Source organism: Echiichthys vipera (assembly GCF_963691815.1).
Source record: "Echiichthys vipera genome assembly, chromosome: 7".
Classification (NCBI taxonomy): Eukaryota; Metazoa; Chordata; class Actinopteri; order Perciformes; family Trachinidae; genus Echiichthys; species Echiichthys vipera.
This window is the reverse complement of record NC_139832.1, coordinates 1,215,185-1,242,889: the sequence shown is the minus strand read 5'-3', so window position 1 is coordinate 1,242,889 and position 27,705 is coordinate 1,215,185. Positions and strand designations below refer to the sequence as shown.

At 48.3% G+C, this 27,705-nt stretch overlaps 2 protein-coding genes across 2 annotated transcripts in view; one reads left to right on the top strand and one right to left on the bottom strand.

Annotated features, from left to right (window-relative positions):
- The window catches only part of immp2l (inner mitochondrial membrane peptidase subunit 2), a 112,241-nt gene that overhangs the window by 27,440 nt on the left and 57,096 nt on the right, over nucleotides 1-27,705 (bottom strand). The window lies entirely within an intron of this gene.
- On the top strand, nucleotides 1,596-3,710 carry LOC310949204 (leucine-rich repeat neuronal protein 3-like; the record flags this gene model as incomplete). Its single annotated transcript, XM_083916559.1, has 1 exon — nucleotides 1,596-3,710. One exon carries the CDS (start codon nucleotides 1,596-1,598, stop codon nucleotides 3,708-3,710), a length of 2,115 nt encoding a protein of 704 aa, XP_083772685.1.

Here is a 27,705-nt window from a genome sequence, read left to right as displayed (position 1 = left end):
GTCGTGTTTCAGTCGCGGTAACCTGTCAGCTGCTTGTGTTGTGTGTGGGCGATGTGATAAGCGTGCACAGGTGCATTGTTCACAACAGGAGAGAGGTTCAGGGGGGTGGGGAAGCTCCTTAATTACAATACAGTGTGTGTTTGCATTTTGAATCAACAGACTTATGAGCATCATCTAAGACAGGGGTGTCGAACTGATCCAGTAAAGGGTCGCTGGGGCTGCTGGTTTTCATTCCAACCAATCAAAAACACTCGTGGTCCAACAAGTTAACTGTGTGAAGGCAGTTCAGGTGATTGAGTAAGGGCGCACTCACACTGTCCTTCCGCACCGGGCCGAAACCGTTTTTTCAGCTAAAGCCTAGTGCGTTTGAGCAGTTTGAGTGCAACCGCTCCGCGCATAACTGCGGACCTGAGATAGGTGGGCTTTAGTAAAGCACGTTTGCACGTGTACGAGCACGAGCGTGCGCACGTGTACGATGACGAGTCCTACGGCGGTTCTGAGGTCATTTCCTGTGCGCCTACGACATAGAAAAAAGAAGGAGGGACCATGCGCGGACATTTCAAACAATGGCGGTGAAAGGTTCACGTTGGTGTGATGCGGAGGTGGAGTGTTTACTGCAGATTTGGTCGATGAAAAGATTCAAAAACAGTCGACAAGACGCACAAAAACTCAGAGGTCTACGGAAAGATCTGGAAACAAAGCCACGCATCGCCATGACGTCATCAATGCGTGTGACGTGTTACGGCGTGATGACGTATAGGCAGCAAGAAGCATTCTCCGAGGCCCAGGTAGTGTGAGTACAAACGGGCCTGGGGCGCGGGGGGAGAGGGAGGGGGGACAAGTACCCTCAAGCCCGGGGCGCAGTGCGGAAGGACAGTGTGAGTGCACCCTAAGTCGAGTCAGGTGTGTTCTTGCTTGAGTGGACTGAAAACCTGCAGCCACAGCGACTCTTTACTGGATCAGTTCGACACATGTGATCTAAGAGCCGGTTCTTTCACCCTTCAGCCATAAAAAGAGACTCAAAAGTACCGTTTTCTTGTTTCAAACCTGTCAAATAATATACATAAGGTCAAGTTAATCATAACTTACAATTCCAGCGGTGCGAGGAAAGCAATAAAAACAAATGAGGCTGAAAAGACTTCATAAGTCTCAATATTCCTAAATGTCAATACACCTTCATATCTCGCCGGCACGCCGTTACATTGGCCTTTTTTCTCTCCTGTCTCCCCAGATGGAAACTGACACCAGTGACAGCGACGGAGGATAATAATGATGGAAGGCAGAGCGATTCGTCCCCAGCCGGAGCCACAGCATTCCTCCACCGCCCCTCTGCTGCACAGCGCCGCTCCCTGAAGGATACATCGACCTTGACATATCCCAGCGTGCGTGACAACCTGGCACGGACCGAACGGAAAGGTTGCCTCTCTTTGCCAAGAGCTGGAAAACAACACGGCCGAAGCCACGGGGACCAGGCGTCAGCAGAAATCTACTCTATCTTGCTGCAGTAACAAATGAGCTTGTATTTGGGAAGTTAACGGTGCTAACAGCCGACTCCATACGGGCCAATTACTGGCTGAAGGGAATACGGGGCCAAGATGAAGGAGACAGCGTTTGTGGCTTGTTTGCTGGCTGAGCTGTCTCTGGCTGCCTTTGCTCTGGCCTCTGAGGGGGCCACTCGTTGCCCGGCATTGTGTCGATGTGAGATACGACCCTGGTTCTCACCCAGCTCTATTTACACCGAGACTGCCACTGTGGACTGTAATGACCTGGGCCTCACTGTGCTCCCGGAGAGGCTGCCCTCAGAAACACAGGTACTGCTGCTGCAGACAAACAACATTGTTACTGTTGAGAAAACTTTGGATTACTTGGTCAACATCACTGAAATTGACTTGTCTCAGAATAATATTTCCTCGGTGGGCGATGTTTGTCTGGGGTCTCTACCCCGGCTGCTGTCACTCCACATGGAGGAGAACTGGATTCAAGAGCTGTCCGACAGCTGCCTCGCTTCCCTGTCCAACCTCCAGGAATTCTACATTAACCACAACCTGATTTTCTCCATCACCCCTGGGGCCTTCCAGGGCCTGAGCCGGCTGCTGAGGCTCCATCTCAATTCCAATCGACTGACGAGCATCAACAGCCAGTGGTTCCAGCATCTTCCCAATCTTGAGATATTGATGCTTGGAGAAAACCCTATCATCGAGCTCTCAGGCATGAACTTTAAACCCCTGGCGAACCTCAGAAGCCTTGTGCTTGCCAAGATGAATTTGACTGAAATGCCGGACAACGCTCTGGTTGGCCTAGAGAACCTGGAGAGCATCTCATTTTTTGACAACTTGCTCAATCGTGTCCCCCGGGTGGCGTTGACCAGAGTCCAGAACCTGAAGTTTCTGGATTTGAATAAGAACCCCATCGAGAGGATCCAGAGAGGTGACTTCATGGACATGATGCATCTCAAGGAGCTCGGCATCAACAGCATGCCTGAGCTTGTATCCATCGACGGTTTTGCCCTGAACAACCTGCCGGAGCTGACAAAAATCGAGGCCACCAACAATCCCAGGCTGTCCTACATCCACCCCAGGGCCTTCCACAAGCTCCCCAGGCTGGAGACTCTGATGCTGAACAGTAACGCACTTAGTGCACTCCACCGCAGCACTGTGGAGTCCCTGCCCAACCTGCGAGAGGTCAGTCTGCACAGCAACCCCATCCGCTGCGACTGCGTCATCCGCTGGGTCAATATGAACAGGACCACTGTTCGGTTCATGGAGCCTGACTCCCTGTTCTGTGTGGAGCCTCCAGAGTACCAAGGCCAGCATGTTCGACAGGTGCATTTCAGGGAGATGACAGAGATCTGCCTTCCTCTGATCTCACCCGGGAGCCTCCGGGATTTTGTCGAAGTCGGAAAAGGGAGGTCTGTGTCACTGCACTGCCGGGCGTTCGGAGAACCAGAGCCTGAGATCTTCTGGGTGACACCATCTGGTGACAGGGTCCTGCCTGGAAGCGTGTCCGATAAGTACTACATGCACCCTGAGGGAACCTTCGACCTCTATGACGCCACGGAGCAGGAAGCAGGCTCGTACACCTGTATCGCCCACAATTTTGTCGGGGCAGACCTCAAGTCAGTGATGGTTGCGGTGGACGGATACGTTGCCCAGCATTTGAATCAACCTCTACATGTATATGTAACATCAGTCCAGTCTCACTCTGTAAGGGTTTCCTGGGAGAGCGCAGGGGGTTTGGTATCACAACTAAATTGGTCCACTTTAGCCGAAGGCGGCGGCCTCTTGATGCCATTCACAGCCCGGCTCCCTGCTGATGTCAAAGAGTACCACATCAAACAGCTGAGGCCTTCCACTTGCTACCAGGTTTGTGTTGAGGTCACTGCAGCACAGCCTGGATACAGCAGGGACTGTGTCAACGTGACCACAAAGGATGCAGCGGTCCCGAGGGGGAACACTGAGAACTGGGACAGTCTGGTGATGGCTACTTGTGCAGTGTTTTTTATCGTGGTTGCCGTGGCTTGCTCTATTATCTACACGTCTCTGTACAGCCAAGTGTTTTACAGGAAACTGATAGCAGACCCGGCTGAAGCGCTCCTGATTCCCGGCACTCATTCCACCTCCTCTTCTTCTTCTTCTTCTTATCTGGAATTTGGTACGTCTGGGATCAAGGTGAGGGCCACTGTAATAGACTTACCGGATGAATCCATGTAAGAAATGTCCTTGTCTGTAAAAGCACTTTGGGATTAAGCGAAGATTAAGAGTAATGGACACTGGACAATGTAATGTACGTGTCCTTCTTTTCAAGACTTTTAATGGGACATTTTGCAGTGGAATTAAGATGGATGGCATCTGAATGCATTTACATAAATGGCTAAAGGCAAAGACTATTTTATATTTCAAACTTGTGTCATAATAAGAAGCTTAATCAGGCAGATGTGTTGACTATAATCTACATGGCTACTGGTCATTCATGCAGTGCAGCCAGAGTAAAGCCCAGCACAGGAACTATTCTGTCCTAAATACTTTGTTGAGACGGCTTCGATGTCTGCGAAAAGCATTTTCTTTGCTGTGTTACATTAAAACGGTGCCGAGCAAAGTAAGTTTATAATAGCAGGAGAAAAAAAAAACAACCTATTGTTAGTCTAGTGTACAATTAAAGGGACTATAATGTAAACAATTTTATGAACAAATACATTTTTCATTAAACCTGTGTGGTGTCTTATAACTACGATCGTTTCTCGTTTAAATACTGACATTTCCTACGACAAAGCGTGTCTTTAAAATGTGTCTGTTGTCACAGAAAAAACAAACTGCCGCCTTTGAAATGCAAAACGCTAATTTGAACGGATGTGGAGCATAAATCTTGTTGTGTCCCCGTCCGACTCACACGGCAGCAGGAGTGTGAGATGTGCTGGAGACAAACACAATTACAGCAGCTGCCCTTCGAGGCCGGCGCTCTAACACTGTTAGGGAAATGCAATGCAATCTCAAAGTGTTTGTTTCAGTGTGTGTGTGTAGGGGTGTGTACCTTAATGGGTGTGTGCATGTGTGTTGAGAGCGGGGACATTGGCAAACCCATTGACTTTGAATTGTATTATATTCTCTTTCATTAAAAATCCAATATGGATTCCCGACCCAAACCATGGCGAGGTGATGAATCGCCGTCACGCTTAAACTGATGGTGAGCATTTATCAGCGGGACTCAGTCGTACATCAACTGACTCTCAGCACCGTGGACAGGGCTTTTAGAGCGCAGCCATTTGTCACCGCCACAGGAGCAAAAATATGACCCATTAGAGGCAGGTAGTGAATAGGTCAGCAAGAACGCGGCGCCCATGCCATCCTCCTTCCCCGCGTGACCCTGAAGAGACACCGCCGCCGTTGCAGGAACAGCTCAGCAACTACTGGGCTCGAGGGAGGGGGGGGTGGGGGGGGGTGGGATCAGGTCAGGTCAGAGGACGACAGCGCCTCACGCCTCAGAGTGCTGATGTTACTCGTGGCCTCCTCTGTACAAGATAACCCGGCCTGGGTTCATCAGAGAGTCTGCTGTTTCTGTACGCCGAAGAGCATTCTGGTTATTTACCATCTGACACGGTGCTGTGGTGGTTAGCACTGTCTCCTCACAGCGAGAGGGAGAGGGTTCCTGGTTCGTTTGCATGTTGTCCCCGTGTCTGCGTGGGTTTTCTCCGGGTTCTCCGGTTTCCTCCCACAGTCCAAAGACGTGCAGGTGTTCGGTTCATTGATGACTCTAAATCACCCGTAGGTGTGAATGGTTGTCTGTCTCTGTTCGTCTCTATGTGTCCTGTGATAGACTGGCGTCCTGTCCAGGGTGGACCCCGCCTCACGCCTGATGTCAGCTGGGATCGGCTCCAGCCCCCGACGACCCCGACAGGGACAAACGATTGAAGATGAATGAATGAATCTACATCTGTTTTTATTACGTCCGTCCCTTTAAAGACGTACATAAACGATCTGGGACGTAACAATGAGAAAGGAAGAATTATATAAAACGGAGTCGACAGGTCGTTTAAGAGGCTTCCTACTTTCTTTTGCTTCCTCATCTGTGCAGCTGGGTTCAACTCCGGTTCACCCCCCCTGAGCGAAACATATGTCAATGTGTAATCCTCACACAAGTACGAGTGTCTCATCGTTTTAAACTCCAGAAATAAAAGCCAATATACAACCAAAGGGGGAGCTCCTCCAAGTGAGTAATTGCTCACTGTTAAGAGCACACACACACACAGACACACAGACACACACACACACACACACACACACACACACACACACACACACACAATATGTTGAGGCAGATCCAGGGGGAACGTCTCAAACAGGAATAGCTTTCCACACGGCATCCACACCAACTGTCTGGTTCAATTAAATCCACCCAGTGAAATTGAAACCAGGACTTAAAACCGCCTCGTCAGGACTCCACACACACACACAAACACACACACAAACACACACACACACACACACACACACACACACACACACACACACACACACACACACACACACACACACACACACACACACACACACACACACACACACACACACACACACACACACACACACACACACACACACACACACACACACAAAAGGAAAGGTCGTAGCATCATTTAAATAAAAGCAGTTTAACATCTGAGGAGCATGAATGAGCTCTGCAGACTTCACTTTAACCTGACATCTAGATTATCCTGAAGTGTCTTGAGTTGAGACTTTGGTCTGATGGTGATGACCATGAATATCCAAGAGTGTTAAATGTTGTTCTGAGGGCGGTGCTAGCGTAAAGCTCATGTTGTGTTTGAAAGAGAAAGGAAATGCATGAATGTGCTGAGTAAATCAATGTCAGGAAGTTGCCAGAAACGTTAAGAATCATCATGCGTTGATCATGAACCTCGTATGCAAATGTAACGGGGATTTAACTTGCCTGAAGGGCTTCAAACAGACACAATAACAGGCAGAACGACGTCAACACTCTTAGACCTCATCAAGAAGTTCACGTCTATAACACTGCACCAGTTTCCGCTGGAGTTTTCACTCATGAATGTGCTTTATTAGACGTTATCAGCATCACAGGTATGGGTCAGAAGAAGCCTGCTACACCTACCAGAGGGCCGTCATCATCTACTCACATGGTCGCAGTCGCCGTTAGCCTGGTCAGGACCCCATCACGTCACTTTTTAACACCATGGGAGTCCAAAAACTAGCGTTACTGGATTGGGTTTAGAAAAAAACCCTGGTTTTGGTTACTTAGGTCGCACTCACACTGTTCATCCGTGCCGTGCCCAAACAGGTTTAACGGTAAAAGTCTGGTTCCTTTGACCAGTGTGAGTGCTGAAATGATCTCAGCGGCCTCAGAGATAGAGCTCGGAGTAGAGCCATTGTCCCTTCACGTCAAATGGGACCAGTTCAAGTTCAAACCACTTCATTGATCCCGAAGGGAAAATCAGCTCAGCAGTCCACAGCCTGGACAAAGTGTACATATAGACACCAGACAGGACACAGGAGTATGTCAGAGAGACAAACAATAGACTGGACTTCGAGTGTACAGTTCAAAGTTAAAGTGGTTTGGACATTCGATCAGGGCGCCTCCCTTTAGAAGTTTTCTAGGCACATCCAACTGGTAAGACCCCGGGGTTGACCCTGACCGTGCTGCAGAGATTAGATATCTCACCTGGGCTGCAATAAACAGATCTCCCTGATTGTCACCATTGTCACTCTTTATACTCCATCATCCTACGGCCTAGTTGGTCTTCTGAGCCAACGCGAAGGTAGAGTCGGGTCATACCACCTCATATCTGGGTAATTTGATTCCACAGGACATGGCAATCTATCCAATAGTCGGGGGACGACCCTGCTCCTCCAGCAGCAAACAAAACAAACACATTGTATAAAACATTTCAAAGACGGTAAATGACAAGGTGGCAGTCGTTCCCAGAACTTCCCATCAGTCGTTCGTAGTGACCAATCCAATAAACGCCATAACTTCAAGTCGTTAATTTTGCGGATATTCTCGCGTTTCTTGCACAGGAAGCCGGATAATATCCCCGCCGCACACCTCCATTCATCACAGAGCGACAGCGCGGTAAATGAGATGCTGCTCAACAGAGAAGATGATGATAATAAAGACTGCGGGTGTCATATTGTGGGCGCTTGTGTTTGTGAATCACCGCGTCCTTCAGCGACCGGCCAATCACAGGTGGGTGTTGCTTCCGCCGCAGACATGATTAACTGGCTGATGATTTTGCACACAGGAATACGCCTGCTCGTTAATACTGAGCACGGAAAAGCAAAGAGTAACGATCTCTACTCCGCAGCTGAGCGGTGATGTATGTGGCGAGACTGGGACAATTAAGCAGCCATTTCTGACCATCGCTCACGGGGTAATTAGTCAGTCGTCTCAGCAGAGGAGGAACATTTATTCATGGAAAGTAACAACGGCAGTGTTGAGGGTCTGATACCTCGAGTTGGACTTTCTTCTGTTGCTCCTCCATGTTTGAGAGTGTTTTATAAGTACCCACCATCAAGGAAACGGAGGTCACGTCAACTCTTCACACAGTAAAAAACGTACAGACGATGAGTACTTTTAGGCTGATTTCCTGTATTACATACAGAGTATATTAAAATGTACCTATTATACTGGTTTATACATACAGTACATGTTCTCCTCAAAGCAAGTTCAGTCCAAAGCAACTGGACATTGTTATTTGCGGTATTAAATTGAGACCATCATGGCTAATCATGACCGAAAGAACGAGGTCACGGGTCCAAGCGTGTGAACTGTGTTTCCTCAGGAGGGGGTCTGGAGTCTCCCTTAGAGAGAGGGGGAGAAGTTCAGCATCCGTGAGGAACTCGGAGTAGAGCCGCTGCTCCTTTGCGTTGAAAGGAGCCAGTTGAGGTGGTTCAGGATCATCTGGTAAGGATGAACCCTGGGCGCCTCCCTAGGGAGGTGTTCCAGGCACGTCCAGCTGGGAGGAGGCCTTGGGGAAGACCCAGGACCAGGTGGAGAGATTAGATCTCCACACTGGCCTGGGAACGCCTCAGGATCCCCCAGTTAGAGCTGGTTAATGTGGCCCGGGAAAGGGAAGTTTGGGGTCCCTGCTGGAGCTGCTGCCCCACGACCCGACCCCGGATAAGCGGATGAAGATGAGATGAGATGAGATATCATGGCTAGTTAAAAACTCTTTGCAGTAACTTAAGTAACAGAAATGAGCCCTTTCCCAGTAATCCGTGAATTAAACCCCGACAGTGAACAGATACTTCCCTCCTGAACGATGACATCTGTCAGCGTACCGAGGTTCATCCAGCCATTTTCTAAACTCCACATATAATTAGTCATTTATGTTCCTGTGATGTCTGGCAGGGGGCTGACAGGGCTGAGTGAACATGTGCAATTAAAAAAAAACCCAAAAACATCTTAATTCAAAGTGACACTTTTCATGCAAGAGTTTTAAAACTACCCAGCAAGAAACACTGTGGTGCTCACACACACGACGGAATATTCTCCACCATCAGTCACTGCCTTTAAGGTTGTGCATTAATGAGCTGACTCGATGAGGCTCTTTGTAGCAGCAGGATTCAGGCCCTGAGGTACTGGAGCAGCTTTACTTGTCTACCAGCCGTGCGAGAGGAGTAGAGGCATCTTCGGCTACTCTGCGACGGGAGTGAAGAAACTCCTGCGTGCTGCAGAATCACTCCTCTCGCAGAAGCTGCCGCGTGTTTGAGGAGTGAAACAAAGGCAAATGACTGACTGCTTTGTGATTCGAGTCGATGTTGTAGGAGAGGAAGATCTGATATTCATCACAGACTTTAGAACGAGCACGAACACGCCAAGAAATACAACAACAACACCAAATAACAGGCCCAGCCGCTGCGCTTAATGAGCCCTGACTGCGCGTTTAGTCCCCGCAGAATCATATCTGCAGTCGTTATAAATACCATTACATTACCAGTGTTTACCCACCACTCTTCCTCCGTTTCATTTTCTGCTAATAACGCACGAAAACAGCCTTAACGACGCCGGCTGAAGTGAACTAACACCTCTCGTTACATGGCTTCCACTTTTAAAACGTCCCATTTCTCTCGCTGCGCGTTAGCTGCTGAAATAAACTCGCCAAGAGAGCAAAGCTGCTTTCCTCATGAATTATGACCCCATTACAAACGTTTGGAGTTGAGACTCAGGCCCGTGGCTCATTGCACGGGGTGAGTAAAAACTAGAAGCAGCCTCACATTTATCCGCCGTTCCTCATGCAGAACCTTCCGGGCGTCAGGTAATTATTCTCGCGCTCACCGGCCCCATTAGGCTAAAACAACACCGCCGACTTTGGGTGATCTTGGGAGCGCGGAGCCCTTTTTTGTGGGCTTTTATTATTGTTTCATGGTGGAAAAGTCGCAGATGGTGAGCGTTCACTTAACCTCCTCTGATAAACTGAAGGAGATAGCAGTCACTTACAAGACAAGGTTATTTCCAGTAGAGGAGCAGGAACCATTCAGGCTGATTAATGACTGCTCCTCGGCTCCGTGCCGGCTGTTACTTTTTTAATCTTCCTGGAGGAAACACTGAGTCAGGACGTTGTGTTTCACATTGGTACGGATCTCCGCACAGTCCAAAGGAAGCTGCCAGACACTGAGGGGCACGGAGCAGCTGTTACACACTCCTGCAGGTTCAGTGCTTTGCTCAAGGGCGCTCCAGCTGCTCTGTGAGATTTCCTTAATTTCTTTTACCAACCTTGAATTTTCCATCCAATTCAACTGGGGGTGGGTCACTAACCGTAACCCACCACCGGTAAACATGAGGAACATGTGGTTCATGGTGTGAATTACAAAACAAACACAATTACGATAAAGATCGTCATCTTTGGGTTTAAATACGTTTCAGGGTTCCAACTCTTTTCTAAAGATCATTTTTTCAGGACTTTTCAAACAGAGGTTTGCTGTTATTTTCAGCAGTATTAGTGGTTAAAAAAGACCTTTGAATGCCTTCACCGTACTGCCCCAAGCTAATCGCTGTTAGCCACGTCCGGCTGTTAGCCACGCCCGGCTGTTAGCCACGCCCGGCTGTTCGCCACATCCGGCTGTTAGCCACGTCTGGCTGTTAGCCCCGTCAGGCTGTTAGCGACTCTGCGTGTGTTGAGCTCTGCTAAAGGATTATTTTTTTTCTTAAACGCAGTGTCATTCTGGCGTAAAATCCTCCATTGGTCTTTTACAGCACTCACATACATCACATAAGCCATCAAGACAGTTTTTTTCTTGTAGCAACTATTAACGGAGAGTCGCTAACAGCCGGACGTGGCTAACAGTGGTTAGCTCGGGGCAGCACGGTGAAGGCATTCAAAGGTCTTTTTTAACCACTAATACTGCTGAAAATAACAGCAAACATGAGAAGAGTCCCTACACACACAACAAAGCACCAATGGGCTCCTTCCACTGTAATGGACTTTACTATGAGAGGAGCTGGTACAGGGGCCAGTAGGTAAGTCTTTAAAACACTCTTTAATAAACTCTGGCTTCACTAACTACGCTGTTGCTGCTTTGTTGTTTGTGTAGGGACTCTTCTCATGCTGCTGCAGAGGTTTGCTGTTATTTTCAGCAGCATTAGTGGTTAAAAAAGACCTTTGAATGCCTTCACCGTGCTGCCCCGAGCTAATCACTGTTAGCCACGTCCGGCTGTTAGCGACTCTGCGTGTGTTGAGCTCTGCTAACAGATGATTTTTTCTTAAACGCAGTCAGGAAACATATTTCTGTAATACCTCAAAGAGCTTGTGTAATAAAATCAGAGCTCCACTGGATGCAAACACACAGTTTTCGATGAATCAGAGATTTTGTCTGGACCACACCTGAGTCTGACAGCAGCTTTCACACTTCACTGACCTCTCATGGAAAACAGCCTCAGGTCTAAAGAAAACATTCTCCATGAGAGAAAAAGCCCTCAGAAACCTCCCGCGGCCCCGCCTGCATATGAAGTGACCCCCTGCAGGAGTCCTGACCACAACTATGAGACACAACTCCTCACAGTGAGCTGCTGCGATCAATACAGGAGGCTTTAATGCACGGTGAAAACTGAATATGGGAGTTCTCCTGCATCATTAACAGCGTTAGAGAAAATCCTGACGTGAGGAGGAGTAGTTCACAACAGCAGCTAACGAGCTGCTCTCAGGCCTGGAGTTTATTACCTGTGGATTTGCCACAGCTCCGTAAGCGCTCAGTGGCTCCTTTCATCTCCCAGGATCCTCGTGGCTGCCGTCAGTGGAGCAGGAAGGGGTGTGGTCTCGCTCCAGGAGAGCGGGCCCAGAACTCCCTCATCCTCCACCAAAAGCTGCTCTGTGATTACACATTCTGTAATGAATAATTTACCTTTTCCTAATCACCCAGTAAGCTGCTTCATTTAAATGCTGGCTTCCTCCAGTGCAGTGATTAGAGCCGGGCGCCAAGGTGAGCGAGGAAGATTAGAGGGAAATTAAGACCGGGCTGCTGTGAGCGCTACCGTCCTGCAGAACCGGCGCCGCTCCGCAAGCTCTGCTCATTACTGCTCGGCTACATGTCATCGGCATGCACGGCAGGCGTCTGCGCGACAATTGGAGCCATTATCGGGACGAAAAACTCGACTTTATTTTCTTAAAAATCTAAAAGACGCTCGTCGAGGTCGAGGCCTTAAAGTCCAGCAAGAACTCTCGTGTCTCAAAGTGAGTCGGAGCGCTTTCCCTTTGAGATTAAAAGCTTCTTTAATGCATGTGTTTAGGTTTCAAGGAGAGCCATGCAAGTGCATTCAGCCGTGGAAGTTTCGGTGACGCAGGACTGTGTAAACATGCGTCTGGACATGAAAGCTTTTTAAAAGCACAGATCTGACTCAGACCGTTTTACAGCGGCCGACTGGCAGCACTTTCCCCAGCTGCTCCGTCTCCACCGCAGCCTCCGCGCTGATGGCACTCAATCTGATGACATTCGGGCTCCGAGGAGAGTGCTTCAGTCTAAATTATTCCTCAGTTGAAGGTTTATATTTGGCAGCTTTGACCCGACCAATGACTGAAGATTACGGTTATAAATGAGTGGGTGGAAACGGCTGCAGCGGAGAGCGTTCTCAGGTGGAGCAATAACTGCGAAACATGCAAACATCTGAATGTTGTTTACAAGTAAAGTGCCACAAAAAGACACATAAGCTCCCTTTTTCACTAATGCACTGCAACCCTGAGCTCATCTACACATCACCTGGAGGAGTGAGAACGCACGGAGGAGGAGGAGGAGGCCGACGTACACGAAAATGTCAAACTGGAGAGACGACGAGATTCACGGCGTTGTGTCTGTAAGAGTCCAGACCAGAGATTCACAACGAGTCGAGTTGAAACTTGCAGATACTTGCAGCGTGCAGGTCTGCGACGTTCTGGAACCTGCCAGTTCACAGTTCGTATCAACGCCTCTCCGTACTTCCCTTCTATTATCCGACTTTTCAGGCTTCTTATAAAATATAAATGAGGACGGAGACAGTGAGACACTCGCTGCAGCTGCATTTCTATCTGTGATGAAACAGAGAAAATACCGTTTTATTTCCCTGATTCACGCCTCGGGAAAGACCCAGGACCAGGTGGAGAGATTAGATCTCCACACTGGCCTGGGAACGCCTCAGGATCCCCCAGTTAGAGCTGGTTAATGTGGCCCGGGAAAGGGAAGCTGGGGCTGCTGCCCCCGCGACCCAACCCCGGATAAGAGGCTGAAGATGAGATGAGATGAGAGTTCATTACTGCACAACGTGCAGCGGTCATAAAAAAATGCCAGAATTGATAAAAGGAACTGATAAGGTTGAATGTGTATGATTCTGGTTTCGGTTCTCGATTTCCACATGTGTATATGTAACTTTCTGTAATATGTTACTATGTAATGGCAGTAATCTTGTGATGTAACTCGTTAACGTTAACCAGTGTCTGACATGGACAATCTCCTGTTTAGTGCTAGAAAGGAGGAACTTGTCCGGACCTGATCCATCAGCAGCTCCCTGAAAAAATCAAATCTCGTCATCATTCCCAAATCTGATCACCTCAAACATTTTCCACTGTCCCAGTTTGAAGCTCGGGGTGTCTGCACTGACCACCACAGAAACGCAGTGTTGTAAATGTGTCAGCCTGAAATAACAACGACAGGATGCATCCATCAATGAGTGGATGCTGAGACAAGCGTCAGATGGATCACACACCCCAACTATCCACTTATATCCTCTGAAATCCCCAATCTATTAGGTAAGAGTACGGCTAAATATAGACACAAGTTGAAGCAACCGCTTTCTTTATGCGCACGCCATTCAACAGAAGCTGAACATGAGTGGTTGCGTGGCCTCAGCAGTGGGAGCTGAATAATGACACAGACCTCTGCAGAGACGAAGCAGCCATTTGATATTTTCATCAAACTGCAGCAAAATCTATTCTTTATTGATAAAATAAAAACCTGGAAGCAACGCTGAGAGCCCAGAAAAGCAGCTGTTCGACTTTTCTCTCCGTGTACAACGCAGAATCCTCTGCTGCCTGTTCTTAAATGGACTATTGTCATATTTCTGCAGACTGGGGTCCATAAACAGTGTTGAAGGTCATAAACCGGGTCTGAATGTAAACATGAGACTCTTGTGAAGTCACCAAAGTCTGACTATTAAAACAGTTTTACAATATTATATTATTAGATATTAAGAATGAGTCCTGACCCCAAGTGAAGGAGTTCAAGCACCTCAGGATCTGGTTCACGAGTGAGGGGACGATGGAGCGTGAGTTTGGCCGGAGAATCGGAGCAGCGGGGGCGGAGCTGCAGTCGCTCTACCGCACCGTTGTGATGAACAGAGAGCTGAGGAAGACAAAGCTCTGGATCTACCCTCAGTCCTGGTTCCTACCCTCACCTGTGGTCATGAAAGCTGGGTCAGGACCCAAAGAACCAGGTCCAGGTCAGGACCCAAAGAACCAGGTCCAGGTCAGGACCCAAAGAACCAGGTCCAGGTCAGGACCCAAAGAACCAGGTCCAGGTCAGGACCCAAAGAACCAGGTCCAGGTCCAAGCGTGTGAACTGTGTTTCCTCAGGAGGGGGTCTGGAGTCTCCCTTAGAGAGAGGGGGAGAAGTTCAGCATCCGTGAGGAACTCGGAGTAGAGCCGCTGCTCCTTTGTGTTGAAAGGAGCCAGTTGAGGTGGTTCAGGATCATCTGGTAAGGATGAACCCTGGGCGCCTCCCTAGGGAGGTGTTCCAGGCACGTCCAGCTGGGAGGAGGCCTCGGGGAAGACCCAGGACCAGGTGGAGAGATTAGATCTCCACACTGGCCTGGGAACGCCTCAGGATCCCCCAGTTAGAGCTGGTTAATGTGGCCCGGGAAAGGGAAGTTTGGGGTCCCTGCTGGAGCTGCTGCCCCCGAGACCTGATCCAGGATCAGAGGCTGAAGATGAGATGAGATGAGATGATGAGAGGGACAATGGCAATTAAAAAGTTGGCATATTTAGAAAAAAGTCAGAATATTCGGAGTTAAAAGTCGTAGGATTGTGACAAAAACTCGTATTATTGTGTTAAAAAGTGTCGTTGGTCTCTTGTGGACTCAATGATCCCAGTCGTGTTCATGTGTGATGACGTCCGTCCCCAGAGGAGACGTGTCATCGTCTAAACTGAGCTGTTGTGACCTCGAGGAGAATCACAGCCTCATGATGTTACAAACACAAACTAGAGACCGAGGGCGTTCAGAGGACGGATGAGTTTCCCCAGGAGATTCACAACAACAACAACAACAACACAATGGACAAGGGACAAAACATACAATCAACCAATTGGTCAATGTCTGGGCGTCTTAATGTGGGATTTTGGAGGATTTTCCCCCATTTTGATCAATATTGGACTCGTAAAAAATGGTTAAATTAAGCATCAAATCTGTGGAACAAATGATATCAACCCAAAACCAAACTAGAGACATGACGTAGCGCTGGAAGCCTTCATTTCCCTGTGGTGTCTGACACCAATGCATGTGAAGGGCAACAGTCAGCTGAGAGGGGAAACAACTTGAATCCGCCCGTCCAGATCGGAGGGCGCCTCAGTTGCAGCGTGCATCATTTGTCACCTTATGTAACCGCCGGTCTGAGTGATCAATGGGAGCGTCTGGACTGTAGTGAGATCTGCCTGCTGGTTAAAGCCTCAGGGATCGATGACATAATGACTCGCCTGAGTTCATCCGCTCCGAGGTGTACTTTCTGGAGGCCGAACAGTCATTTCCTCCCGTCCTATTGAGCGGAGGGTGCAGACAGATAGTCTTTACGCTGCCCAGACAGGCGAGGCAACGAGAACAGAGATCCATCAATCTCCCGCGTAATGCCGTAAAAACCTGACGGGGAAACATTCGGCGAACATCGAGCTCAAATGTAACCTGATGTGAAAATGACCTGAATTCATCACCGCACGAATCCACTCAGGAAGAACCCTGCAGCGCGCGGAGTCGGGCCGCGCTGCTGTTGTCAATAAATGTTTAAAGCTACACGCCGCGAGGCTTTGGAAGAAAAGCTCATTTAAACCTATACAGAGTCCAGAAGAGGGAGATTTGTCTCCGCACTGAGCCGGTGAAGCGTTCAGAGAGTTTGCTGCTCTAACCGGAGCCGTTTGGTTCCAACATCAACGCAGGAAGAAAACCTCCCTCCTCAGCTGTCGTGGACCTAAATGAGCAGCTTCTCTGCAGCTCTGATGAACAGGCTGAGCTGTTTCTGGAGGACTCTCCTCGACCGTTTGACTGATCAACGTGCATCATAGTTTTACAGTTTGTTTCAGGACGGCAGCAGCTGCTGCAGACGGAGCGATTGTAATATGAAAGTCCTGTCAGCCGGAGTGTGACGTTACGGACGTGTTGGTTTGAATCCCACAACTTAAATCTACATTCTGCAAAATCAGAGCAGCCTCTGAGACAGATGTGACCGTCACGTCGTATGAAGGTGGAGGTTTGCAGCATGAGAACCCTGCAGCTGAAGCTTCAACACACAGTTGGGATCTCAGGATTTCTTTGAGGCTTGTATGTAAATAAAGAATCATTCATTCATTCGTCTTCAGCCTCTTGTCCCTGTCGGGGTCGTGGGGGGGGGCTGGAGCCGACCCCAGCTGACATCGGGCGTGAGGCGGGGTCCACCCTGGACAGGACGCCAGTCTATCACAGGACACATAGAGACGAACAGAGACAGACAACCATTCACACCTACGGGTGATTTAGGGCGCGCTCACACTATCCTCCCGGACCGAGACCCGGACTTTAGGGTACTTGTCCCCCCTCCCTCTCCCCCCCGCGCCCCAGCCCCGTTTGTACTCACACTACCAGGGCCTCGGCCAATACTTCTTGCTGTCCACATGCCATCAAGCCGTAACACGTCACACGCATTGATCGCGTGTGTGTGGCTTTGTTTACAAATCTTTCCATAGACCTCGGAGTTTTTGTGCGTCTTGTCGACTGTTTTTGAATCTTTTCATCGACCAAATCTGCAGTAAACACTCCACCTCCGCATCACACCAACGTGAACCTTTCACCGCCATTGTTGTTGTTGTTAAATATCCGCGCATGGTCTGTCCTTCTATTTACATGTCTGAACAGGCGCACATACCGCTACTGCCGTAGGGCTCGTGCTCGTGCGCGTACACGTGCGCACGCTCGTGCTCGTACATGTGCAAACGGCTCCGCTAAAGCCCACCTATTTCAAGCGGGCCGTGGAGGGCCAGCTGGCCCCAGTTGAGCGCGGAGCGGGTGCGCTCACACTACTTAAAGGTACTAGACTTTAGCTGAAAAAACGGTTTTGGCCGCGGCCAAAAGGATAGTGTGAGCACGCTCTTAGAGTCATCAATGAACCCAACACCTGCACGTCTTTGGACTGTGGGAGGAAACCGGAGAACCCGGAGAAAACCCACGCAGACACGGGGAAAACATGCAACCTCCACAAAGAAGGACAACCGGGATTCAAACCAGGAACCCTCTTGCTGTGAGGCGACAGTGCTAACCACCACACCAACACCAACGTGATTTGATGCAGAGAGTCGTAGATTCTTGGAATAACGCTTCAGCGGTGATAAAGTTAAAGTTAAAGAAGTTTCAGCAGGTGAAACCACCTGAGTGGCATCTGGGAGGGTTTTTGTTTTGTTGGTGTTTTTTTAAAGTCAAACCCCGACCGGCTGCTGTCAGGATCGCTGTCAGGTTTGAGTCTCAGTGATTGGCAGACGGCATCACTGCCCCACTGAACTCAGCATGATCATCAGACACGTGCAGAACGTGCAGGCTGCAGCCTCAAACAGCAGAGAGAGAAGTCCGCCTGTGCTGTATGGACTTTAATCTAACAGTCTGCTCTCTCTCTCTATGTACACACACACATCTTCACCTCGAGCAGAGTCATTCAGGTTTACAGTTCAGTGATCTAAAGCTAAACTAAGTAACATTTCCACCTGTTCTCCAAGTGTTTCTAACAATGTTCAAGACAAGCCCCAACCCCAGCAACTTCCTGGTTGGACCGGGCTAGTTTTTATTTGACTGGAGGTTAAAGAGGGAGAGTTTTTTGTGTCGTCCGTCCGTTCAACGTGTTCAGACCGAGCCATAAAAAACATTCTGACAAGATAAACTGAATATGAACCAAATGTGTGGGTAAAAAGGTAAAAAATGTAATTTTCCTGAAAACTATTAAAATGGATTTATAGCGTTCTGGAAAAGAGCTCCTCGTATCTTTGTCCGGTGGTAAATGCAGCCTATTCATTCATGACATGAGCACAGGAGCTTTGAACGGCAGCAGGTTTGTTGTGGTGGTAAAGGTGCGGCGTTGACAGACGCAGTGAAATATTAAGCGGGTCACATTAAAGCTGGAGCAGGGAGGAGACGGACCAATGAAGAGAGCGGAGGCGATGGAGACGAGGAGTCAAAGGGCGTCTGGTCCCTGAGGGGAGGATAAAGAGCGAGGGCGAGATGAATCAGCGCCGGCTGCAGGTCTGACACCGGCCGCCGCCTCCAACAGAACGCCTCATCTTCAGAGTGAGGAACGAGACCGTCCCCGTGCAAACACGTCTGCCGTGTTTTCAGCAGAAAGGGGTTAAATCCAGTCACATTAAAGCTGGAGCCGTCTCCTCCCTGCTCCAGCTTTATTGTGACACGGTTAATATTTCACTGCGTCTGTCAACGCCGCACCTTTACCACCACAACAAACCTGCTGCCGTTCAAAGCTCCTGTGCTCACGTCATGAATGAATAAGCTGCATTTACCACTGAACAAAGATCTGAGGAGCTCTTTTCCAAAACGCTCTAAATCCATTTTAACAGTGGGCCATGTTGGATCGCATAGAACGCTCACTGGATTCTGATTGGTCGAGAGTTTTCATCAGTTTATAGTCATTTTTTAAACTTTTTTTGTGGTGTTTTCATCTGTTTTTGTGTTTTTTCATCTGTTTTTAGTCGTTTTTTTCACTTTTTGTGGTATTTTGCATCTGATTTTAGTCTTTTTTCATCTGTTTATGGTCATTTTTTTCACTTTTTGTGGTATTTTGCATCTGTTTTTAGTAATTTTGTCACATTTTTGTGGTGTTTTTCATCTGTTTTTAGTAATTTTGTCACATTTTTGTGGTGTTTTTCATCTGTTTTTAGTCATTTTGTCACATTTTTGTGGTGTTTTTCATTTGTTTTTAGTCGTTTTTTTCACTTTCACTCAGTCTGAACACGTTGAACGGACGGACGACACAAAAAACTCTCTCGCTTCAGAGCGGCGCCATGTTGGATCGCATAGAACGCTCACTGGATTCTGATTGGTCGAGAATTTTCAACAGTTTATAGTCATTTTTTAAACTTTTTTTGTGGTGTTTTCATCTGTTTTTAATCGTTTTTGTGGTGTTTTTAATCGTTTTTGTGTTTTTTCATGTGTTTTTAGTCGTTTTTTTCACTTTTCGTGGTATTTTGCATCTGTTTTTAGTAATTTTGTCACATTTTTGTGATGTTTTTCATCTGTTTTTAGTCATTTTGTCACATTTTTGTGGTGTTTTTCATCTGTTTTTAGTCATTTTGTCACATTTTTGTGGTATTTTTCATTTGTTTTTAGTAGTTTTTTTCACTTTCACTCAGTCTGAACGTGTTGAACGGACGGACGACACAAAAAACTCTCCTGCTTCAGAGCGCCGCCATGTTGGATCGCATAGAACGCTCACTGGATTCTGATTGGTCGAGAGTTTCCATCAGTTTATAATCATTTTTTAAACTTTTTTTGTGGTGTTTTCATCTGTTTTTGTGTTTTTTCATCTGTTTTTAATCGTTTTTGTGTTTTTTCATGTGTTTTTAGTCGTTTTTTTCACTTTTTGTGGTATTTTGCATCTGTTTTTAGTCATTTTGTCACATTTTTGTGGTGTTTTTCATCTGTTTTTAGTCATTTTGTCACATTTTTGTGGTATTTTTCATTTGTTTTTAGTCGTTTTTTTCACTTTCACTCAGTCTGAACGTGTTGAACGGAGGGACGACACAAAAAACTCTCTCGCTTCAGAGCGCCGCCGTGTTGGATCGCATAGAACGCTCACTGGATTCTGATTGGTCGAGAGGACGTATCGCGTTCAGGCTAAAAATAGGTGTGGTGCTGGTCGTGGTTTGAGACCATTTTAAACAGGAAATAAAGCGATTTGACAGAAACACTGATGAAGCAGTGAAAAGGTTCTTTAAACAGCAAAGTGACTCAAACTCATTTATATAAATTTGGCTTTTATCTCGTTTTGGAAAAGAGCTCTTCATATAGAGTAAAGAGGATCGCTGCATTATTTCCATCTTGGCAAAGGATCGTCAGGCCCAGGCAGGAAAGAGGACTCAGATGCGGAGGTTCGCGGACAGCCGCTTCTGCCGACGGCTCAGATACGTTTTGACACGGTAATAAAAGATTCATCCACACGGCTTCAGCATGTGTGCAGGGAACGATGCACCTTAATTATGCACACGCTGTGTTTACACTTAAAGATCACACACGGAGGAAATCGAACGCTCTTCCGCTGATCATAGATGATTCATCATATGTTCTACATCTCATCTTCAGCCTCTGATCCTGGATCAGGTCTCAGGCGCAGCAGCTCCAGCAGGGGACCCCAAACTTCCCTTTCCCGGGCCACATTAACCAGCTCTAACTGGGGGATCCTGAGGCGTTCCCAGGCCACTGTGGAGATCTAATCTCTCCACCTGGTCCTGGGTCTTCCCCGAGGCCTCCTCCCAGCTGGACGTGCCTGGAACACCTCCCTAGGGAGGCGCCCAGGGTTCATCCTTACGACGACGTCGTTAATATTCTGATGGGCTCTGAGCTGCGTACACGACCGCACGGTGGAAACGAGAGAAGAGAGCGATCAATTATCGCCTGAGAGAGGTGATTGACAGGTGGCAGAGAAATGAAAATTTAAAATATTGAGCCCCACATCCGTCCTGATCTGCTCTCAACCTCTGGATGGAGCATATACGTACGTGTGTGTGTGTGTGTGTGTGTGTGTGTGTGTGTGTGTGTGTGTGTGTGTGTGTGTTTGTGAGACGCTGATTTTGATCACCACCATTATCTCCGAGGCCACTGAAGCGCCCTTCAGGACCATCTGATAACCACAACTATTGACGCTCATGATCGATCGTTCTGTGGTAAACAAAGCCACGCATCGCCATGACGCCATCAATGTGTGTGACGTGTTACGGCGTGATGACGTATAGGCAGCAAGAAGCATTCTCCGAGGCCCAGGTAGTGTGAGTACAAACGGGCCTGGAGGGGGGACAAGGACCCTAAAGCACGGGGCACGGGACGGAGGCACAGTGGGAGGGCGCCCTGAGAGAAAAACAAACTTTCACCGCCCGTTAAAAACCCTGGAGCTGGTGATTTCCCTCCGGAGAGGAACTTCGTGTCCTCTTAAAGGTCTAATTGGAGGCTCCCTCCTCGTCAGACCATCTGTCTGCCTCCAGCCCTCGCTCTGATGTTTCCATCAAACACACAAACAAACCTGAAACCGTTGGACGCGACTACTGAGGACCCACTTCCTGTTTCCTGGCGCCGCTGACGCTTTGTTTGTTGCTCCTGTGGAGAAACTGGAGACTGAAGGAAACTTTGTTTGTCACGTCCAAATGTCGGGTTTGTTTTCACATCCTGTGGATTAAAGAGCGCGGGGCATCTTTGTACAGCCGCCATTTTGTCCTGACGCTCCGCACAGCGGCGGGGGGGGGGGGGGGGGGTGGGGGGTGTTCTGCACCCAAAGGAGCAGGAAATGGACCAGAATGCAATGCAGCGACAAGACAGGTTGTGCTTGGAATAAAGCAGGTCTCTCACTTTCTGTTTGTTTGTTTGTTTTTTAATCTACGGGGAAATCTCCGCGCGGCGGCCGTGGTTCTCGCCAGCTGCACGTTCAATCAGAGAGGAGCGAGCTCACAGAGGCATTCTGGGAAATCACACGGAAGAAGCCGAAGCACGCGGGTTCAGAGAGAGCGAGGTGTGGAAACACGTGGGAACCGTCATCCTGCTGCAGCGTGGCGGGAGGGAGGGAGGCTGCTGCTGCTGCGCCCAGCGAGGCCTCATCTCTGTCCATCGCTCGCCAACACGTGGCGTGTTTCCTCTCACGTCCTGTCACAAGTTTGAAAACACTCTTCATCAGACGGAGTGCGGCTCGGCTGCGCTCGCTCCCCTTCCCTCCCGGGGGTGACAGCTTATTTATTCAGAGAGGCTCTTGAACAGGCCGGCCTCTGCGTGCGACGTGGCAGAGCTGTGAATTCATAAATAGGAAGTAGGTTCTAACAGTCGAGCCCCGCGGCCCAGAGGGGGAACCGGGCCGTTAACCCGCCGCTCCACGGGTCCAACAGGAGGAGAGCGAGGAGACGGTAAAGATGGAGAAGCCTCCGTTATCAGGAGATCTGCAGCCGGATACAAGACCCGGTTTGGAGCCGCTGTACGCCGTCAACGGACGGGATTAGTTGAGTGTGTTGAAGCGGTTTTACCTCAGGGTGTCCGCGGTGTAAAGGGAAGGGGGGGTGGGGGGGGTCACTGGAGCTACGCGCTGCAGTCACCTCCCTGCCTCCATGTGCGTGCTCCGTAGCTTCCTTATATCACAAAATGAACTAAACGACAGAATGGATCATTTAAAAAAAGGATCAGTGCTTCTTCATGCTCACAAACACGTGGAAACTTGTGTGATTGTGTCTGTTTTTAGTCGTTTTGTCATGTTTTTGTGCTGTTTTGCGTCTGTTTTGTCATGTTTTTTGTGCTGTTTTATGTGTGTTTTTAGTCGTTTTGTCATGTTTTTGTGCTGTTTTCTGTGTGTTTTGTCGTGTTTTTGGGTTTTTTTCATCTGTTTTTAGTCGTTTTGTCGTGTTTTTGTGCTGTTTTCTGTGTGTTTTTAGTCGTTTTGTCATGTTTTTGTGGTGTCTTGTGTCTTTTTTAGCCGTTGTGTCATGTTTTAGTGGTGTTTTGTGTCTGTTTTAAGTTGTTTTGTCATGTTTTTGTGGTGTTTTGTGTCTTTTTTAGCCGTTGTGTCATGTTTTAGTGGTGTTTTGCGTCTGTTTTTAGTCGTTTTGTCATGTTTTTGTGGTGTTTCATCTGTTTTTAGTCGTTTTGTCATGTTTTTGTGGTGTTTTGTGTCTGTTTTTAGTCGTTTTGTCTTGTTTTTGTGGTGTTTTGCGTCTGTTTTAAGTTGTTTTGTCATGTTTTTGTGGTGTTTTGCGTCTGTTTTTAGTCGTTTTGTCATGTTTTTGTGGTGTTTTGCGTCTTTTTTAGTCGTTTTGTCATGTTTTTGTGGTGTTTCATCTGTTTTTAGTCATTTTGTCATGTTTTTGTGGTGTTTTGCGTCTGTTTTTAGTTGTTTTGTCATGTTTTTGTGGTGTTTTGTGTCTGTTTTAAGTCGTTTTGTCATGTTTTTGTGGTGTTTTGTGTCTGTTTTTAGTAATTTTGTCGTGTTTTTGTGGTGTTTTGCGTTTGTTTTTAGTCGTTTTGTCCTGAGTACAGTGCGTGCATGTTCACCTCTGCTGCACCACACGGAGACAGTTTGTGTCCACTTCACGTCTTTCAAATGACTTTGAGTGCAAACACGCCGACTTCGATCTGCTTTGCATCGGTCTGAAGACGCTTTAAGACCTAAAGCTCACGGTTTCATCCTCACACGTTCAGCAGAATAAAGAAAAACAAAGCGTGTGAATAAATAAACAGCAGCTCAGCCCGGATCAGTGCGGGTCAACCGGCAACACTTAACTGATCACACTTGGGATCTGCTTTGTCTGAACGCGACATCTGTACACGAACCTCCTCACCCAAGAACTGAATCTTCCAGAAGTCTCAGGGGAATTTCGCTCCGCGCTGGATTTCACAAACACCGCGTTCAGAGGGGGGGAGTCCGTCAGCAGCGAGATGATGGCGTCTGATGATCAAAGACCTGGCTGCTGATTCTGACCTCGAACAGGGATGAAAGCGTGGCAGGATTTGTCACCGCAGAGCTGGTGTGAACTCCTCTGGAGGCTCTGGACGATCATTCACGCGCATTTGTTTTCCATTTGAATCAAATTAACCAGGAATTTAAAAAGTGCAGCTTTATTTCAAAGCAGCGTTTTTTTATTTTGGTGTGAAAAACTAGATTTGGGTTGATTCAAATATCAGAAGTTCAAACTCATCTCATCTCATCTTCAGCCTCTGATCCTGGACAAGGTCTCGGGTGCAGCAGCTCCAGCAGGGGACCCCAAACTTCCCTTTCCCGGGCCACATTAACCAGCTCTAACTGGGGGATCCTGAGGCGTTCCCAGGCCAGTGTGGAGATCTAATCTCTCCACCTGGTCCTGGGTCTTCCCCGAGGCCTCCTCCCAGCTGGACGTGCCTGGAACACCTCCCTAGGGAGGCGCCCAGGGTTCATCCAGACCAGATGATCCTGAACCACCTCAACTGGCTCCTTTCAACGCAAAGGAGCAGCGGCTCTACTCCGAGTTCCTCACGGATGCTGAACTTCTCCCCCTCTCTCTAAGGGAGACTCCAGACCCCCTCCTGAGGAAACACATTTCACACGCTTGGACCTGGACCTGGTTCTTTGGGTCCTGACCTGGACCTGGTTCTTTGGGTCCTGACCTGGACCTGGTTCTCTGGGTCCTGACCTGGACCTGGTTCTTTGGGTCCTGACCTGGACCTGGTTCTTTGGGTCCTGACCTGGACCTGGTTCTCTGGGTCCTGACCTGGACCTGGTTCTTTGGGTCCTGACCTGGACCTGGTTCTTTGGGTCCTGACCTGGACCTGGTTCTTTGGGTCCTGACCTGGACCTGGTTCTTTGGGTCCTGACCCAGCTTTCAGGACCACAGGTGAGGGTAGGAACCAGGACTGAGCGGTAGATCCAGAGCTTTGTCTTCCTCAGCTCTCTGTTCATCACAACGGTGCGGTAGAGCGACCGCAGCTCCGCCCCCGCTGCTCCGATTCTCCGGCCAAACTCACGCTCCATCGTCCCCTCACTCGTGAACATGATCCCGAGGTCCTTGAACTCCTTCAAAAAGTCCAGCTGCTGAAACGTGACCGGGAGAAAATCTCCTGACCCCTGATGACCTTCACCACTGAGGTCACATGACCAGCAGGAGCCTGAATCCACATCATTACAAGGGTGTGAAGTTCACTGAGAGACGGCTGAGGCATGACGGCCGCACATTAGTGCACACAGAGGGGAACCATCTGGGCCTCTACAGGGGAAAAACAACAATGGATGTGTGTAAATTGCATGACATCCGGCGTGAGGCGGGTCCACCCTGGACAGGACGCCAGTCTATCACAGGACACATAGAGACGAACAGAGACAGACAACCATTCACACCTACGGGTGATTTAGAGTCATCAATGAACCGAACACCTGCACGTCTTTGGACTGTGGGAGGAAACCGGAGAACCCGGAGAAAACCCACGCACACACAGGGACAACATGCACACTCCACACAGAAGGACCCCAGCCGGGATTCAAGCATGCACGCGCACGCACACGCGCACACACACACGCACACACACACACACAGAGCACTGAGACGTGGGCAGCACAATAGAAGCAGCTTTGGACACCGCCGTTGCCTAGGCAACAGCTCCCAACGAGAGTGTCCACACACCTAAACACCCTCATCTTCATACACACACACACACACACACACACATGCACACGCACACACACACACACACACACACACACACACACACACACACGCACTTATTGACACAGGTAGTTGACCAATAATGCTTTGCAACGCCATCTGCTGAGGGGAAAGGGCCGATGTGCCGGTTCAGTCGCTGTCACAGCGCAACACTTTCACCGTCTCAGACCAACGTGCACGATAGCGGCGATGCATCGACCGTCTGACCGACATTCAGACGACAAAAGGAGACGGTTAAGTTCAGACCACTGAAGGAGACGGTTAAGTTGAGACCACAGAAGGAGACGGTTAAGTTTAGACCACTGAAGGAGACGGTTAAGTTCAGACCACTGAAGGAGACGGTTAGAGCCACGTGGAGCCGACGGCGCCGCGCTCCGACCTGTCTACACCGCAGACCGGTTCGTTTGCTCCAGAACAGCTGATGGAGACGTGGCCTCAGCTTCCCCACAGCTCTGATCTAAAGTGGCCGCGGTGTCGACTGACAGATGGTTACAGATGACATCTGCGTGTAACCGCATGTCACAACGTCAATCGACACCATTTAAAGTGATGCCAGTGTGAGAGGGTGCTGGAGCGACTTCAGGTGGGTCCGCGGGTGCCGCTGTTGCAGCTCCCTGCTTAGTAACGGATGAGGAGCGTCCGGCTCAGAGCTGCGTGAACCTGCGCGGAGCCCTCCTGCATTCAGATGAGCAGCAGGTTAATGGAGAGGGAGCTGTGCCCCGGAGAGGCGCCGCAGCGACAGTAACGCTGCGGAGGACTTGTGTCCAATTAGAGCGGACTAATTGGCTCCTTAGACGCGGAGCTTCCCTCGCAGTTTCCTCACAAACAGCAGTGAGAGCGAGTGTGACGGGCCCGTTACAGCTGAGATTTATATCCAACTGTTACGATGTGCGGGATGCAGGATGAGAGGAAATACGAACAGGCTGCACCGGGGTGGATGCTGAGCCGTTGCCATGGCAGCGGAAGATAAATGGTGATTATTATTAATGCACTAAAAATCCTAAAAGCAGCATAAATCTGATGATGAATATCAGCCTTTAAGAACGCGAGGAGACTTAATGAGAAGAGGCCGCACACACACGGCCCCACGGAGCGGCGCCGCTCCGTTAATCTGGGATTATAATGAAGACGCACATGTCAGGTTGGTCTCGGGGGGGGGGCAGGTCTGTGGTGAATAAACATCCACTCAGGTCGTCATCATCATCATCATCATCTTCATCCTCACAGACGTTATCTATCACAGCGGCTGTTTGACTCAAATGTTCAGGGTTACTGAAAGATGCAAAACCACCACAAAAAGATTCAAAATGACTAAAAATAGATGCAAAACCACCACAAAAAGATGCAAAATGACTAAAAATAGAAGCAAAACCAGCACAAAAAGATGCAAAATGACTAAAAATAGAAGCAAAACCAGCACAAAAAGATGCAAAATGACTAAAAATAGATGCAAAACCAGCACAAAAAGATTCAAAATGACTAAAAATAGATGCAAAACCACCACAAAAAGATGCAAAATGACTAAAAATAGAAGCAAAACCAGCACAAAAAGATGCAAAATGACTAAAAATAGAAGCAAAACCAGCACAAAAAGATGCAAATTGACTAAAAATAGATGCAAAACCACCACAAAAAGATGCAAAATGACTAAAAATAGATGCAAAACCAGCACAAAAAGATGCAAAATGACTAAAAATAGATGCAAAACCACCACAAAAAGATGCAAAATGACTAAAAATAGATGCAAAACCAGCACAAAAAGATGCAAAATGACTAAAAAAAGATGCAAAACCACCACAAAAAGATGCAAAATGACTAAAAATAGATGCAAAACCAGCACAAAAAGATGCAAAATGACTAAAAATAGATGCAAAACCAGCACAAAAAGATGCAAAATGACTAAAAATAGATGCAAAACCACCACAAAAAGATGCAAAATGACTAAAAATAGATGCAAAACCACCACAAAAAGATGCAAAATGACTAAAAATAGATGTAAAACCAGCACAAAAAGATGCAAAATGACTAAAAATAGATGCAAAACCACCACAAAAAGATGCAAAATGACTAAAAATAGATGCAAAACCAGCACAAAAAGATG